The sequence below is a fragment of the Patiria miniata genome, unplaced genomic scaffold (assembly GCF_015706575.1).
Source record: "Patiria miniata isolate m_02_andy unplaced genomic scaffold, ASM1570657v1 HiC_scaffold_4, whole genome shotgun sequence".
Taxonomy (NCBI): domain Eukaryota; kingdom Metazoa; phylum Echinodermata; class Asteroidea; order Valvatida; family Asterinidae; genus Patiria; species Patiria miniata.
This window is the reverse complement of record NW_024037071.1, coordinates 7,433,178-7,449,665: the sequence shown is the minus strand read 5'-3', so window position 1 is coordinate 7,449,665 and position 16,488 is coordinate 7,433,178. Positions and strand designations below refer to the sequence as shown.

General features: G+C 41.0%; 1 protein-coding gene across 1 annotated transcript; it reads left to right on the top strand.

The window, feature by feature from the left end:
* Positions 1 to 401: 401 nt before the first annotated feature.
* On the top strand, positions 402 to 16,078 carry LOC119740012 (protein SERAC1-like). Its single transcript, XM_038215201.1, has 16 exons — positions 402 to 577; positions 1,884 to 2,031; positions 3,129 to 3,250; positions 3,667 to 3,750; positions 4,391 to 4,519; positions 4,944 to 5,062; positions 5,725 to 5,850; positions 7,033 to 7,146; positions 8,033 to 8,201; positions 9,097 to 9,247; positions 9,687 to 9,858; positions 11,190 to 11,290; positions 12,851 to 12,948; positions 13,152 to 13,334; positions 14,679 to 14,822; positions 15,542 to 16,078. Exons 2-16 carry the CDS (start codon positions 1,907 to 1,909, stop codon positions 15,760 to 15,762), a joined length of 2,058 nt encoding a protein of 685 aa, XP_038071129.1. The 5' UTR covers positions 402 to 577; positions 1,884 to 1,906; the 3' UTR covers positions 15,763 to 16,078.
* Positions 16,079 to 16,488: the final 410 nt, after the last annotated feature.

Genomic DNA, 16,488 nt, shown 5'->3' with positions numbered 1-16,488 from the left:
TCCCGGCCAAAATTGTTGAGACACTTCCTGAGCCTGCCACTGTCACCCACTTCCCTGCTCCCCCGCTCCTTCGGTCAATGTTGTTCCCTCCAGCTGATGGACCACACACCGCGCAATGAGAGACAGCATAGAACGGGCGGGGTCAGGGGGTTGGGGGCCCAGCGAGATTTTGCCAGGATTGTAGGTATATTTCTTGAGAATATCATCCGGACATCGTCGAGTGTGTTGTCAGTTTTGTTCAATTATAAGGTTGACTTCAGTAAGGCTGGTACTTTTCTCGTGCTGACGAATCACAAAAATTAAGAGGGTCTGATATTCCGGTCTTATTGAGAAAGAACTTGAAAAAATGTTAGTCGGCGGCAAGACTAAGGCTTACAGTGGCAGAAGAGCGCCCCCTAGTGTCAAATATGGTCCTGCTTCAATAAAAATGGCGGCGCCCATGGAATGGTAACTCTGTAAACAACGAAAAGTGGCACTGCAGACTGATTTCCAACACTTAAGCTACGGTGATGTGAAAAGAGCACGTGGAGGAAATCACTGAACGAATGACACACTAGGGTTCAAGTTTCGTAAATACGTATGTTTGATTCGTTGATATTCTTTCACTGGTAGGGCCTAATTTTTAGTTTAGGACACCTCTATTTTTAATACGAGTTTCTGTTCAAAACTTGGTAATCCTTACCTTTAGGACCCCTTTCCTATACAAGGTTAAAATGCTCACCAAAACAGCTGACTAAATGACAATCAAAAGTGACATTATGATTTTGAACATTTGGCAATGACACCTCTTGAATATCAGCAGGTTTAATTTTGTAGAAAGAGGGCAGGGCTTTGATTTATGAGGGGTTAAAGACGACGATGACAAACAGAAAATATATTTAAAAAATTAAAAAGCAAGATGGCGAACTGCAAAAAAATGTAGGAAAGTCACATTTTCTTTGAAAGTGCTTTCAAAATTCTAACATGAGTTTGTCTGAAGAAAAAAAGACTTCTTTGGCCTGCAAAAGTCACTTTGGTACTGGACAGTCATCTGCAAAAGTCAGTTTTGAACAGAACTCGTAAAAAATAGAGGTGTCCTCAAAGTAAGGATTACCCAAAACTTAACTTGAGTAACCATGGTAACTCCAGCTGACATGCTCCTCTCAAAAATTGTCCATTTTCAGGTGATTTTCACCTCTAATATCCCACCCCAGATTTTCTACACATAATGGACTTCTCCACTTGACAAGCTTGCTTTTTTGGAGAAGCCCACCGCTTAATCTTATCCGTTTATCTAAATTATTGTCTAAACCTTGTCTTGCCCTGCACCCTTTCCACAAAATGTGTCAAGAAATATCGGAAGGTCAATTTTGAGTGTCATTTAGTCAGCTGTTTTGGTGAGTCTTTTAACCTTCTAAAGGTAAGGATTACCCTTTCAGTCACTACTCTAAGATTTGATTTGCTGGCCTACAAAATTTTCTTGAAAAAGGTTCAGCCACACAACACACTCATCATTGTCATAGACTCAAGGGCAGTGATAAGTCTGCAAGTTATGTTCACATACCTTTGGGGAGAAAAGAGAAATTTCACCGAAGTTCAATTTGGGAAACATCCTCGTCGCACACGCCTTGTTTGAGGCTGCTATTTTGATTTCAGGAAAAATTGACTTGTGCATAGCTCTTCCAACGCTGGTCAGCCGACCAGCGTTGGAAATTGATACAAATACCACTTTTCTTGAAAATTTCAGTACACCAGGTGCTACGATTTGACGGAATGCTTCGGACTGTCATTCATTAACAGTCCAGTAAGTTATTTCAAGATAATGTGGTAGTTTTTTTTTTTTGATTTTTGCAACTGTTGAATATTCTCTTTAAGTCCTCTTTTGTTTTAATTTTTTCAAGCAGTTGATTGACGGTTCATCACCTGGATGTTCAACCTCATCTTTGGACGAAGCCTGAGCAGCAGAGTAACAACACAGGCAGCCGTGAGCGGATGGAGCATTAAGAAGAGGAGGCTACGACTGGCTGCTGTAGTAGCAACTGCTGGGATAGGGTTAGCCCCAGTCTATCACTTCTGGCTTTGGCTTTGTCTTCGATTTAATGACATTTTAGGCCCCAACTTTGGGGACTCCAGCTTTGGGGACTCTTGGTGCCTGTTATGCTTCAGGAACATTCACTAGGTTGATATGAAGCCAAAAGTTGGAATATTTTCATTTAGTTTGCCTCTCAGTGTTTCAGAGGTAGGAGGCAAAGCCGAAGAAGAAGCCAAACTGAAGACGAAGCTGAACCGAAGCCGAAGCAACTGTTTCGAGAACCCCCTATGACCAGTCACTGGACTAAACTCTGTGCCGTGGCCATACCTACATGCATAGAAAAAAGTTACCAAAAAAATCTGGGTTTTTTTTCATTGAAACTTTTTGGCCTGATATTCTGCATGCGGGGTCAATGGACTTTATTTCACAAGAAAGCCATGTTGGTCTGGTTCCCTGAATGGACACTATTAATTGTTAACTGTTGAATGGGATGGTCAGAGAAAATCTCACTTCAAGAATCCTAATTCCTTGATTTTTATTGGTTTGTTTGTTTGTTTGTTTGTTTTTCTGTTCTGTCAGCCAGTCTGACCTTAAACATTCTAGCCTTTCATTTTTGTTGTTGCTTAATACATTAAGGTATGTTTAATCACAAATCAAAAAATATTCATTAGAGCAGACTGGTATAATGTGTAATTAACTTTTTGTGGTTTGGCAAGGCCCAAAAATGAGGAGTTTATCTCGCTTTCAATTCAATATGGCCGACTCGTGAATAAGGCCCATTACCCAAGCATTCCCTTTTTTCCCCACAACTCTCCAATTTCTCCCAAATTTACCTCTTACTTTCTGGTTGTACAGAATATTGGCAGCATTGGGACAAAACTTCAGAGAAACGTTTCACTTCAAGACTCAAAATTCCTTGATTTTTATTGGTTTGTTTATTTGTTTTTCTGTTCTGTCAGCAGTCTGACCTTATTTTGAAATAATTGTTGATGGATTTTTAATTATTATTTTTGTGTTTTCTATTGTGATTATACAATGTATATTGAGAAACTCATAGGTTTTGAATACTGAGATGATTTTGTTTTTCCCTTTTTCCCCTTTTTCATTTTTTTTTCAGGGGAGGTTTTATTTTATACCGTGAGTGGATCAGCCTGGACAAATCAGTCCACTTCAAGACGGATGCATCGATACCAGACCAGCGACAGACCTACATATATATCAGCCCAACTCCCCCTGGAGGTGCGTTACCCTGTGTGTCCACCCATTTGTCATGAGAATAGATAAGAAAGTTTAAAAAAAAAACTAAACTATTCAAAAGGACCCACTTTCATTAAGCTATAAAGGAGAAAAACACTCAGCAAATGTACATCCCATAGAGCTATGTTAAATTCCTAGTGAGCTAATTCGTTGTACACAATATACAAACATTATACCAATATTGACTGCTTTATCTCTTGGTGTAGTGAAACTGGCCTTCCTCTGTGTTCCATGGGGCATTCGAGGGAGGCTAGTTTTACTACATATGCTGGCTGCATATGTTGTACTATACTGCAATGCTTGCTCCACAACGGAGACCAACATTTATTGGAATGAACAACTATCAACTTACCTTAACTAACATATTAACTTGGATTACATTACCTGTTTACCATCAGATGACCTGGTTACCCAAATGAGGAGTAAAGTCAAATGGAGGTTGTCAATCCTGGAGCACTTCCTTGAAGACAAACACCCAGATGGTAGGATTCTTAAAGTAGACTCAAATTGTCCTTTTTGTTTTTATAACGCTAACGAAATTGTTAACAAGTTCTTGAAACATTGATAGTGACATATTGGGGAACCGCCAACGTAGGGCTGGATAGCTCAGTTGGTAAAGCCCCTGTATAATGTTCTGGAGGTCGCAGGTTCCAACCCCGCTCCTGTCTATTTCTTTGTTTACCTTTTGTAATACCAATTAATGGACTAGTTCTGCACATTGCACAGGCATCATGCGCTGAAAAACTTCCAGTGAATAGCCAATCTGAATCGTTTGAATAGAATTTGGGAAAGAATGTTGCAACCCGACGCTGCTTTTTGCTTTATATATCATCTCATTGAAGGTCAGTCATTGCAACAATGATGATAAGACATGAATCTGGGACTGAGAAACTTTTCCACTTTTGTCAGGAAATACTTAGAACATTTCTATAGACTCTCTGTAGACTTTGTACACAACCGCTGAAGTAGCGTCAGGTTGCAATGCTCTTTCCGAATTTTGTTCTTTGAGACCGACTTTACTAGGCTTGCTTTGCCTTGTTAATTGGTTGAAAGTTTCCTCAATGTACGGCATCTGGCCTTCTGCCAATTTCTTGGTTTTCGTTGTTTTCTACCCCCAAACAGTCCTCTCCAAGTTACCCCTGGACCGGACGAGCGACGACCCCTGGCGTTTACTCAAGAGGGCCCAGTCAGACAACCCGCAACGCAGACTAGCTGCGGTGGCTAAACTGGCCAAGAAACACCACTGGCTCGGTAACCATCATTAGTTTTTCATTTCTTAAAAACTTTCCCTTTTTTCAAATTATTGTACGTGTTGATTGTGTTATTATTTTCTTGGGCATAGTGTAGGTGCTTGTGATTACCTTGTGATTGCTTTGTGATCACCTTGTGACTGCCTTGTGATTGCTTTGTCATTGACTTGTGATTGACTTGTGATTGACTTGTAATTGACTTATGATTACCTTGTGATTGCCTTGTGATTGCCTTGTGATTGCCTTGTGATTGCCTTGTGATTGCTTTGTGATGACTTGTTGTGACTTGTGACCGAGTCAATTCCAACTCTGGTCAATGGTTCATTGCTCCCAAATCCGGAACTGACAACTAATAAGACTTTTAATTTAATTTGGTGAGTTCGTTTGTAATGAGTTAAATAAAATTCCTTTTTGGTTTTCATCAGACGCTGAATATAGAGCCATTGCACAAGCGTGTGATCAAAGGACACTGATTGGTCTAGCCAGGTCAGCTGACGTGGATACCAGGTTCTTTCTGGCCCCGCCCTCTCTGAATGACTTCAAGGTTTGTGAAGTTTTTGTTTCTTAATTGGAAATGGACTATACAATCCTGAATTTTCAAATTCATCGTTGTGTTAAAGAGCAATTCCAGCATTATAAAAGGAAGTGTAAAATCCGTGACAGAGCCAAGTTAACCATGAAATCTAATTAATGATTCAGAGAAATGATCCAAAACTCCTAGTCTGTAATCTCCTTGGCCATTACTAGAAAATGGATGCATACGATTTGAAAAATACATTTTCAGGTCTATTCACTGAGCTCTTAAAAGCTCTGTCACGGACATAATGCCGGAATTACCCATATGCCTGTTCTGTTAAAAGTCTTTGTAATCACCTACATGTTGATGTGAACACGTTGATTTTGGTATTATATTCATGGGGAAACTACAGTTTTATTTATACTTTGTTTACTGCCCAGTTAAAGCGTACAAAATAAGTCAAAAATTATAATTATAGCTGCAAGCGATCCTTACCGACTCCGTATTTGGTATGCTTAATTTGAGCCTTATGGGTACTCAAACGTTCTGAACCAAATTCCGGAGAGTGAGCACGATTTCTAGTTCAGAATTTTTGAATTAAGGAATTACTATCAATCTCTACAAACGCAAGGATCAGTGGTAGAAACAATTGAAAAAAATTCAACATTTTAATGAATTTTCCTTGTTAGGAGAGCACAGAGGAAGGTTTCAAGAAGCTTCTGGGTGCTCTACCGAGAGACAAGATTGACCGATGTACGGAGTTCTTCACCCTGAGGGCCATGACAGAAGGGAAGACAGTCCAAGCCCATGATCAGGTCAGTTTTTACTTAATTCTCCTTAAATAATGTTTTATATTAACAGTCCCCATGTTTTTCCAGTGATGTGATGCTGGTAAAATTTGGGTTTGAATTCGACAAGTTCAGTTCACTTTTAATTTCGAGTCCACAATCTGTACAGATGTACCAAAGTTACTGACGGGTCAAGTTGACACCACCCGAAGTGACTGCTCATTCAAGAGGGCTGAATGTGTGGTAATTTTTGAATTGTAATCTGAGAACAAGTTTAAGCGAGAACCTTAATCCATTGATCTTCATTCAAAGGGTTCCCACAGTCACGGAAAATTCATGGTAAATCCTGGAATTTAAAGCTATCATGGAAAGTTATGGAAAAGTCACAGAATTTTGATAATTTTATAAGGACATCATTGAAAGTTGATATATCAAGAAAAAGTACCATGTACCATAAAATGCTAGGAAGATGGTGACATGATGCCTTATACATGTACAGTGGAACGCCGTTATACCGAACACCGCTATACCAAACATTCGGCTATACCGAACATCGTCCTTGGCTCTTGATTTTTGTGTACAAAATATACCGAATATTGCTGTTGAAAAATGTCAACAGAAGACCGAAGAGTGGCTATTATTTCCCCAAGGAATAGAAGGGGAAAGCCATGCATTGCTGTAGGTACCGGTAGTAAGCTCACAATCTGTGTAGTTACATTATTCAATAGTCGGCATGAGTTCAAAGTCAGCTTTCAGTAATTAGAAGTACCAGGGCATGCAGGGTGAAGTTCTGAAGGGCGCTATTTATTGCAAAATGAATACCGGAGCACCGGCAGCTTAAAATCGCTATACCGAACGATCGCTATTACGAACAATTTCTGTGGATCCCGTGATGTTCGTTATAGCGGGGTTCCCCTGTACATGTTTTGCAACATTAACTTTAACCTGGAAAAGTGGGAGGATCGGATGGCTGTGAGGGGAGGTGGAGGCCATCTTGTTGATAGTTATGCACACTGTATCTAGACCTTTATTTTCAATGTGATGACTGGCCAGTGTGTTGTAAAAAGCCCTCTGAGATGCAAAACAGCGTAGGAATTGGTCAAGAAAATGCCGTTATTTTGTCCTGGAAAAGTCATAGAAAAGTCGGCCGCAAAATCAAACATGCTCCAGGGATTGATTGTGTGAATTTTTATATGCCTTTCCCCCTAGACTGGGGCGCTGTGTTTCGGCGGCAACACCTTGACCTTTGTTACGGGGCTCAGCAAGATCCCCGAGGAGGCGAGGGAGACAGTCAACCTGCAGGCTCTCGTCAGTCACTCAGAGGTAAACCACCCCCTCAAGAGGTGACAGTGGGAATAAGGGGAAGTGCCGTGGTCTAGTGGTCTGGAGCATTGAATTTGTGGTCTGTGGGTAATTCTGCAGGTTGTGGGTTCGAGTCCAGCGTGGGGTTGTGGTGCGTGTTCCCTTGCGGCGAGACAGTTTGTCACTCATTGTTTCTCCCTGCCTAGGAGTAGTATGGGTACCTGTGAGGGAAGAGGTGGTTACCTTTTTTTTTTGATTTGATTTGATTTTATTTGCGTGTTTACTATGATTGATTTTAGCTGTTTTGAGCCAAAATGGCAATGTCCAACTGTATGCCAGGATCCTAGCCACTCTGGAAAATCATTGAAAACCTTGAAAATTAGTTTCCATTCTGGTCAGGGTAAACTTAGGGAATTTGGGGAAAACACCAAAATCAGGGAAAACTCAACTCAATCAGGGAATTCAACAGTGACCCCAAAAGGGAAAGGTTTCTGCCAGTTTGGCGTATGTGCATCTTGTGCCACGTGTCCAAGTTGTGTCCATAGACTGATTGCCTGTGGTAGCTGTTAGTGTTTATGCAGCGTGAATATGACACACCTCTCCAGACAATAACAATTGGCTGCGCTACGCCACCTCTTGACTTCCCAGCAACCTCGTTAAAGTGAAAATATTTCTCATGGAATTTGGAAAATTGTCAGGGAAATATCAAGGCAAACTTGGGGAAATTTTGTTTTCATAAAGTGCTGGGAACCCTATATAAGGATGCTGAGATCATGGGATACAGCTTTTGTTTACAAATCATCAAATAAACCATATTGAAAAGCCTGGATGTTTCACATCATTACATCAATAAAGAGTTGAAGTGAAGAAATTTTTCCCTGACTTAAGTTGATATGAATTCTCAAAGGTTCCCAGCCATTGTGAGGAGATTGCCAATCATGGAGGCCTGCAGCTACTGATGAAGCTACGCAACTCCAAGGCGGCAGAGGGCAGTCTCAAGATTCAGTGCTACATCGCTCGCATCCTAGCTAACATGGCGCTCAATGAGCATCTACATTCCAAGATTGTACAGGCAGGTGGGTGTTAAATATGCAGTTTAATAAATCTTTTAATGAAAAACGAGCTCCAAAAATGAAAAAAACCCCAGAGTGACATAAAATGCTGTGGTCAAGTGGTTATACGTTGTTTGACTCATGTGCCATCGGTATGTGGGTTGGAACCCTAACGGGGAACATGGTGCTTGTGTTCTTGGGCAAGACACTTCACTACAATTGCCTCTCCCCACCCAGGAGTATAAATGGGTACCTGGGAAGGTTGAGACCAGTTTGCGCTGATCTCGAGCTGCTGCAGAAAAAAATTGTCTCATGACATCTATGATTTTATAATTCTCAATCCAAGAGTGATTATAAATAGCGAACAACCTACCCAACAAATACAACTTATTTTGAAATCATTTCTAAGATACTTGAATGGTAAATTACAAAGTTTGGAGGTAACAGGCACAGTAAAAATGTCACATTTTGGCACTCTAAATTTATAGAATGACCCAAAATTAATTTTATATAGGTCCATGATTACCTGTCTTTAAAGGCATATAGGATCATTTGCATTTATCCCAAATGTAACCTACCAAATTATAATCAAAATCTTCTTTGCATTAAAGATCCTACTGGTACTAAACATACTTTCATATTATTCCATCTGGCTTGCCGTCAGTTAGAATAAATCAAGAAATGTAGGTGATTTCCAATTCACTGATTTTGGAAGTCAAGAGTTACATATAGATGAAATTGCGTTTCATGATCAAAAGGTTGTATTGTGCATGGGTTTTCACTGTTTTCTCGAAGAGTGTAATATCCCTTGAGCTGAAACTTCAATAGGTTAGGTTTTGAACTTTCTTCTTTGAATTTTGAGTGGGTGTTATTATTAGAAACTATACTTTTTTAAACCACCTTCTTGGGTTTCTTCTAGGCTGGGTTACTGTCCTTGCCTCCTGGGTGAAGTCGGACTGTATCCCTCTGGCTGCCCACGCTGCCAGGGCCCTGGTCAATCTGGATCGCGATGCCGTGACGGAGAAGTTTGATGACGGTATCTTTCTACTGCACCCCCAAACCAGAACGAGGTACGGAGATCCCACTACTTTTAAAAAAGCTTTTCCGAAACATTTCAAACATGCAGTCAACACCCCTGAAACATTCCACCTCCCACAAACACACTCACCCTTAGAAAAAGACAAGGAAAAAAGGGAAAGGTATGAAAAAGGATAATCAAGAAAAGTATCTACGCCAATTTGATTTCATGTCAGTAGAATTTGCCAGAAATGGGCTTAAAATGTGGCTCAGCAGTTGCTAATACCTTTGATTTAATTAGCTCTAGCTCTTACCTTTTTGCATTTCACCATGGCTGGCTGGAAAAGTTGCAGATATTTTCAGATATTTTTGGGTAACCTTCTTGATCTCATATAGACAAATGTTGCTAAGTTATCTCTATGTGCCATTTTTGTACAAGAGTTTTGCAATTTCGTGTTTGTTTTAATTTTTGTTTTAATTTTTTTTCTTCAGGCAAGCATTGGAGGCTGATGTGGTATTTGTGCACGGCCTCCTGGGCGGAGCCTTCAAGACGTGGAGGCAGCAGGACAAGGTGAGCAAGACAACCAAAGAGTCACAGCAGGAGGAGGGCAAGGAGGAAGAGATGAACCTAGCTGATGAGGAATGGACAGATTGCTGGCCTAAGGTAAACTTGAGACATGAATTCTTATCTTCAGTTTAGAGAGTGTCTTTTAAAGGTACAGTCCATCATTTGCAGCTATCCAAAAAGTAACTGACATAATTATTGTTGAAAAGCATACTTGGTTTAAGATAGTGATGGGACTAAACTCCCTGTGAAATTATTCATTCTGGCAAGCTGTCATTTTGAAGAAATCAATGAAAGAAGGCCTTTCCAACGATGCATCTAAATTTCCGTTAGTAGTTTTTTATTTTTATTTGGCGAAGCTTTGACACGATGCACACACAGGCGCAATTTATATAATTTGTCGGTTTAGTGCGCGACATCGTGTAGCTGCAATCGGCTCAGGCCCGATTCAAAACATGACTCAGCAACTTTTGATTTGAAATCGAGATCCTAGAATATTGTTTTCTCAGAATATACAGCATTCACTGAGCTGAAATTTCATCAGGTAAGTTGTTCAGCACCCTTCTTTAGATTTTGAACACTTTTGTTGCTTCAAAAGAACATAATGCACAAATTACAAATGATGGATGTTACCTTTAATACAGAGGTTTTGCATCCAAATGGATAAATGTACGCATACGTTTAGCTATCCGTAACCGTTATCGATCATTCAATTGTTTCACATTGTGTATGCGTACATACACGCAAACTTTGAAACAAGGATTTATTAGCCTCTATTTTGAAATCAATGGTGCTCTAATTGTCATCCGTGACTGGAGAGATGCAAATAAGATATCAATGAAAAGCTAATGAAGTACCCTTTAAGATGGAGCCACTTTGGCAAAGTTCAAGTTCAGGGGCGTAAATCCCAGTGGGGATGGGGGATATATAAAAAAATAAAAAAAAACGTACTTTTAGACCGGGGGGGGGGGGGGGGGGATGGGCTATTTCATCATTCCCCCCACTTTTTTCATGATGAGAAAAACAAAATGCGGATTTTGAGGTATTTTTCGAACATCCCAGCAACCCAAATGTATTCAATAGCACTGAAAAGTACAAAAGCTTTTAAAATGCGCTGTTTTGATGTAAGCGCCAGTATTCATGTTGATATACATCTATATCCTGAAGAGAGCTCCCTATTGTAATGTGGTGTCCAGGCCCAGTCCCCCCCCCCCCCCCCCCCCCATGGCCGGGCAATTTTTTGCATTGTGGTCATCCCCCATCCCCCCACTCACCGGCACAGATGTACGCCACTGTTCAAGTTCATAACTTCTATATATTAACCCGTTACTTTTGCGTTACCTTTGTTTTGATAAACCCCCTATTTCAAGACAAGGAAGGTATAACTGACACAAATGAAGAAATTACTTTCTGCTTTTCAAATACCCTAGACTTGGTTGTCCAAGGACTGTTCCCAAATGCGCATACTGACCATCTCCTACGACACCCACATAACTGAGTGGTCCGCCAAGTGCCCCTTCGAGAGTGACAAGTAAGTGGACTAGGGGAAAGTTTAGGCAAACCGAATCGCATGGCTATGGCCACAAATAACACGCGCACCTATGGAAGCCACCGGCTAGTGGCTGCAGCCACTCCCCACAAACTTGTGTGTGTGTTTTTTTAGACATCTGCACTAGTAATCTAGGCCTTGGGTTCGAGTCACACCTGAGAAAGCTTGTGAATTTTTTTCCCCGAAGCGTTCAACAGCACTAAGTGTGAAGCGCCGATAAACTTATGTTGGGGACGTGAACCCCAGACCTTCAGATTTCCAGGCATTAGAATCTTCCTGTTTAAACAGGAATTCCTGTTGTTTTTTTGCCCAAATTTCCACATTTTTATTTATTTTTAGCCTGTTTTTAGGCTTTTTTGCCTGCTTTCACATTTTTATGCCCCGCGGCGAAGCCGAAGGGGCATACTGTTTCCGCCTTGTCCTTCCGTGGGTGGGTGGGTGGGTGGGTGTGTGGGTGTGTGTGTGGGTGGGTGGGTGTGTGGGTGTGTGTGTCCGGACAAATCTTGTCAGCACGATAACTTGAGAAATACTTAACATATGAACTTCAAATTTGGTCTGTGTATTGTTCTTGGTAATCCTAAGAGGCCTATTGCATTTGGGGCCGAAAGGTCAAGGGTCAAGGTCACAGTGGCTAAAACAATAGAAATTTTGTCAGCGCGATAACTTGAGAAATACTTTACATATGAACTTCAAATTTGGTTTGTGGATTGTCCTTGGCAATCCTGAGAAGCCTTTTGCATTTGGGGCCGAAAGGTCAAGGGTCAAGGTCACAGTGGCTAAAACAAAAGAAATTTTGTCAGCGTGATAACTTGAGATATACTTTACATATGAACTTCAAATTTGGTTTGTGGATTGTCCTTGGCAATCCTAAGAAGCCTATTGCATTTGGGGCCGAAAGGTCAAGGGTCAAGGTCACAGTGGCTAAAACAAAAGAAATTTTGTCAGCGCGATAACTTGAGAAATACTTTACATATGAATTTCAAATTTGGTTTGTGTATTGTTCTTGGTAATCCTAAGAAGCCTATTGCATTTAGGGCCGAAAGGTCAAGGGTCAAGGTCACAGTGGCTGAAACAATAGAAATTTTGTCAGCGCGATAACTTGAGAAATACTTTACATATGAACTTCAAATTTGGTTTGTGGATTGTCCTTGGTAATCCTAAGAAGCCTTTTGCATTTGGGGCCAAAAGGTCAAGGGTCAAGGTCACAGTGGCTAAAACAATCAAAATCTTGTATTTATTCTGAGATCATAGGGATTAGGGATTAATTCATATAAAACCTACAGAAGACACTAATGCTGTCAATGAACATTCCATGTGGCCAAGGTACATGTAAGTTGATGTTAAAGAGTGGTGTTATGTCATGGGAACAGTCACGGTTGCGGGGCATTTGTGTTTGTAAACACACCTGACTTGTTTTCCCCATGTTTTTGGACTAGTTTCCTTTTTATTGAAATTCATACATGCCTGTATTTACCCTGCATGTAGACTGTAAAAAGTGTACAAATTTAGTTCTGTTTTTGTTCTAATCCTATTTTTCGGCAGACGGTCACTGGCCAACCGTTCGGCAGAGATTCTAAACAAATTGCATCGGACAGGTGTGGGCCAGAGACCTGTTATATGGGTGTCCCATTCCATGGGAGGTAAGATATACTTAAAAGAGAGTTAAACAAATCTTTCAAATGTCCATGGGATTAAAGTTTTGGAGTGTTTGGGAGAGGGGCAATTTGGTTTACACAACTTCTTTAATGATTTAAGTGCATGACTGAATGCTGGACGTTTAACCTCATTTTCGCAGTGCAACCTAATTAGCAAACAACTTCTCATAATTTTTTTGTAACCGCAGGACTACTGGTAAAACAGATGCTGCTGGATGCCTGCGAACAACCTGAACTGGAGAATATTGCTGATAATACGCACGGCGTGGTGTTCTTCAGTACGCCGCACCACGGTTCCTCCCTGGCTGCAGCATCCCAGCAGGCCAAGCTCCTTATCTATCCATCAGTAGAAGTCAAGGAACTAGTCCAAGGTCAGTTGAGGCTCATATTTGTTATGGGGTCGTGTTCACTCTAAACACCATTTCCAGTTTTGGTTTTAGGCAGTGTTTGAGTACTCGTACTCGTACTTAAGACCTCTTACTCATGAGAATGTACTCATTCTCGTATTTGCAAGAATAAAATACTCGCACTCATGGAATTGTTCTTCCACTGAAAGTTTTATTTTTTTTAGAGGTACATGCAGGGATAATATTCGTCTCCATTAGGTAGGCTTTTGCATTTGTGACCTGCCATGAGGAATAATTCCCACCTTTGACTTGTCAAGTTATATACATCATGTTTAGGCCCCCCCAAAAAAGTCTCCGGTTTCTGGTATGCGCGCGCGTCGCCGTAGCCATGCGCGTCGGCAAAATGAAAAAGTTTTTTTTTCAATGAAAGATGATGTCTCAAAACTGCCAAACTCACTGGTTTGACTGGATTCCTGCTGCTGCACAATTCTAACGTGTTTTTAGATTGGGTTATAGTCGAGAATAAGCTTTATGTGGCCTCTTTGGACTCCCATATATTTGCACAAAGTTTAGTCGGGCACCATTTGCAGTCATCAGCCGACATTTGAAGCAAAAAAATCAGGTAAAAAAAAAAAAAAGCCGCATCGCCGCACCACTTTTTGGGCAAGCTCCATACCAGAAACCGGAGACTTTTTTTTTGGCCTTAAGTGCAAATGACACCGAATTTATTTCTGTAAGCTTAATTTATTCCAAAGATACGCAGCAGGAACTTCAACAGTGTTCCGCCGAACTTTGCTGACCTCGTTTCGAGAAAAACAGCTTTGAAAAAAATAATACGTATTGCGCCGCCAATGGCAATGAAAAACATTCTTCAGTTTTTCCACTTTTAGGGCTATTTTTTCCTCAAACAAATGCAAAATGAGAATCTTGAATACATTGGCTACTCAAAAATACAAAAAAAGCAATGCTGATTTTGACATAATTTTCTAGTATATCCGACTTCGGGCGCTGCTTATTCAAAACAAGGTTTGGGGGACAATCCTGATTTTGCCTCAGTAGGTCACATTTATCTAATGCCTAGTTTGACAGCAAAATATCCTTGGGAGCGTATGTACCCATAGAAATGTACTCGTACTCAATGAGGTACCGGTACTCATGGAATTATACTTCATACTCTTACTCATACTCGTGGAAAAAGTTGCCTTGTACTTGTACTCATGGCAAGGTAGTCATACTCTGAGCTTTAATATCCCCATGTTTTCTTTGGTAGTTCTTTAACAGCAAAGGGAACATAAGAGAATTTCCAATCCGCAAATTCCCTTTGAAAAATTGCTATTTTTTTATATTTTCTGTCCCTTTTTCAATCAGATTCCCCCTCCCTGAAGAATCTTCACGGCCGTTTCCGGGCTTTTGTGCAGATGAGACGTCTGCCCGTGCTCAGCTTCGGCGAAACCAAGCCCATGAGTATTGGGCTCGGGGTTAAGACAGTCGTGGTTCCTGTCGAATCCTCACGTAAGATGGGCACATTCAGTATTAGTTGGTAAAACATTAATAATGTGGTGTTTATGTATGCTGTATACTAAGTGCTCCACAGTTATTACACCTGTTCATCGGGCCACTAGACCAGTTTGCTGCAGTAGTTCGAGATCAGTGTAATCTGGTCACTACCCTCACACATACCCATTTATACTCCATTTATACTCTGGAGAGAGTGGCTATTGTAGTAAAGTATCTTGCCCGAGAGCACAAGCAACATGTTCTTGTTGAACCTACGTACCAAAACACATGCATTGAACACTGTAAACATTGGACCACAATTCTCTACAAGGAAAACAGCTGTTTGATACCCAAGTAAGGATTGACTCAGTTAACTCAAGTTTGGCCTAGTTTATGGACAAGTACCCCCTCAATAGTTAAATAGGGAGAGTTGGGGGAGACCACTTGGAAGATCTCCTGAATGCATTGCTGAAGGCGCCTGACGCTCACGCAAAGACATCACAAGTTGGTGCAGAATCAATATAGTATTAGCCCTGTGCACACTGCCCAATATGCGTGAACCAGCACGTGCAGACGATGTGTCCCTCCACTGGAGCCAGAAAGTGCCAGGAAGCATCTTTTGGTTGTGCACTGGCACGCAGTACATAGACTTATAAAAGTATAACATGGGCATACTCTGTTCTAGACCTTCCAAACATTGCTCCCAGTGACTTGCCATACACTTTCCCCAACAGATCCTGGATATGGTGAGTACCATTCCCTGGACGTCAACCACCTAGAGATCTGCAAGCCCCCAAGCCAGCGCTCCCTCCTCTATCAGCTGACTCTACGGTTCATCAACCACTCCGTGCCCCGCTCCCTGCCCCACATGCTGTCGGAGAGACTCCGGGAAGATTTGGATGGGGAGGACACGGCCGAAGTCTTCTATCCGCTGGGCATGAGCTTCGGCGAATAATTCCAAGCAGTATTCAGTCAAACTTGATCGTGCATTCCATGCTGCGTTTGGTGCCTGCAAGATTTCACTAAATTGAAAATAGAGTCAGTGAATTAAAAATTGAAAGTTGAACAAAGAAATTGACTGGAGCAGGGTTTGAACATGGGACCGCCCTTGTGGCAGATTTGATTATTTGAAATAAAAAGCCGCATCCTCTCCAAGTGATTAGATCACAGTTAGCCATTTTCCAGGTTTGCAGCATTGCTAATGTTGCTATGGGCCTTATTCACGAGTCGGCCATATTGAATTGGAAGTGAGGTAAAATCTTCTTTTTTTTGAACTTGCGAAGAGAAATGAAAGCAAGTAAATGAATAATTAATTCAAGTCTGCTTCAATGAATAATTTAAAATTTGTAATTAAATGTTCCCTAATGTTTTAAGCCAGATTTAAAAAAAAAATGACAGTAAAATAAGACTGCATAAATAGTCTGGCGCCATCCCATTCAACAGTTAACAATTTATGAAAGACATTCAGGGAACTCGACAAAAATGGCCAACTCGTGCATAAGGCCTACATGGCATATGTATACAGGTTTATGGTACAGACATCTTAATAAAACCTAGATCTGCCATTTATGTACTTTTACGTTGCATGTTTCCGTTTGCAAAATACTGTGTCTTGTAACTGCCGTCTGACTTTAAGCTCATTCTGTGGTGACATTTCACACATGTGTTTTCAGCTTTCGCA

Coding starts and splice junctions, on each gene's coding strand:
- LOC119740012 (XM_038215201.1), top strand. CDS start 1,907: ATGTTCAACCTCATCTTTGGACGAAGCCTGAGCAGCAGAGTAACAACA. Junction 2,032..3,128: donor GTAGCAACTGCTGGGATAGG/GTTAGCCCCAGT, acceptor TTTTTTTTTCAG/GGGAGGTTTTATTTTATACC. Junction 12,949..13,151: donor GGTGTCCCATTCCATGGGAG/GTAAGATATACT, acceptor TTGTAACCGCAG/GACTACTGGTAAAACAGATG.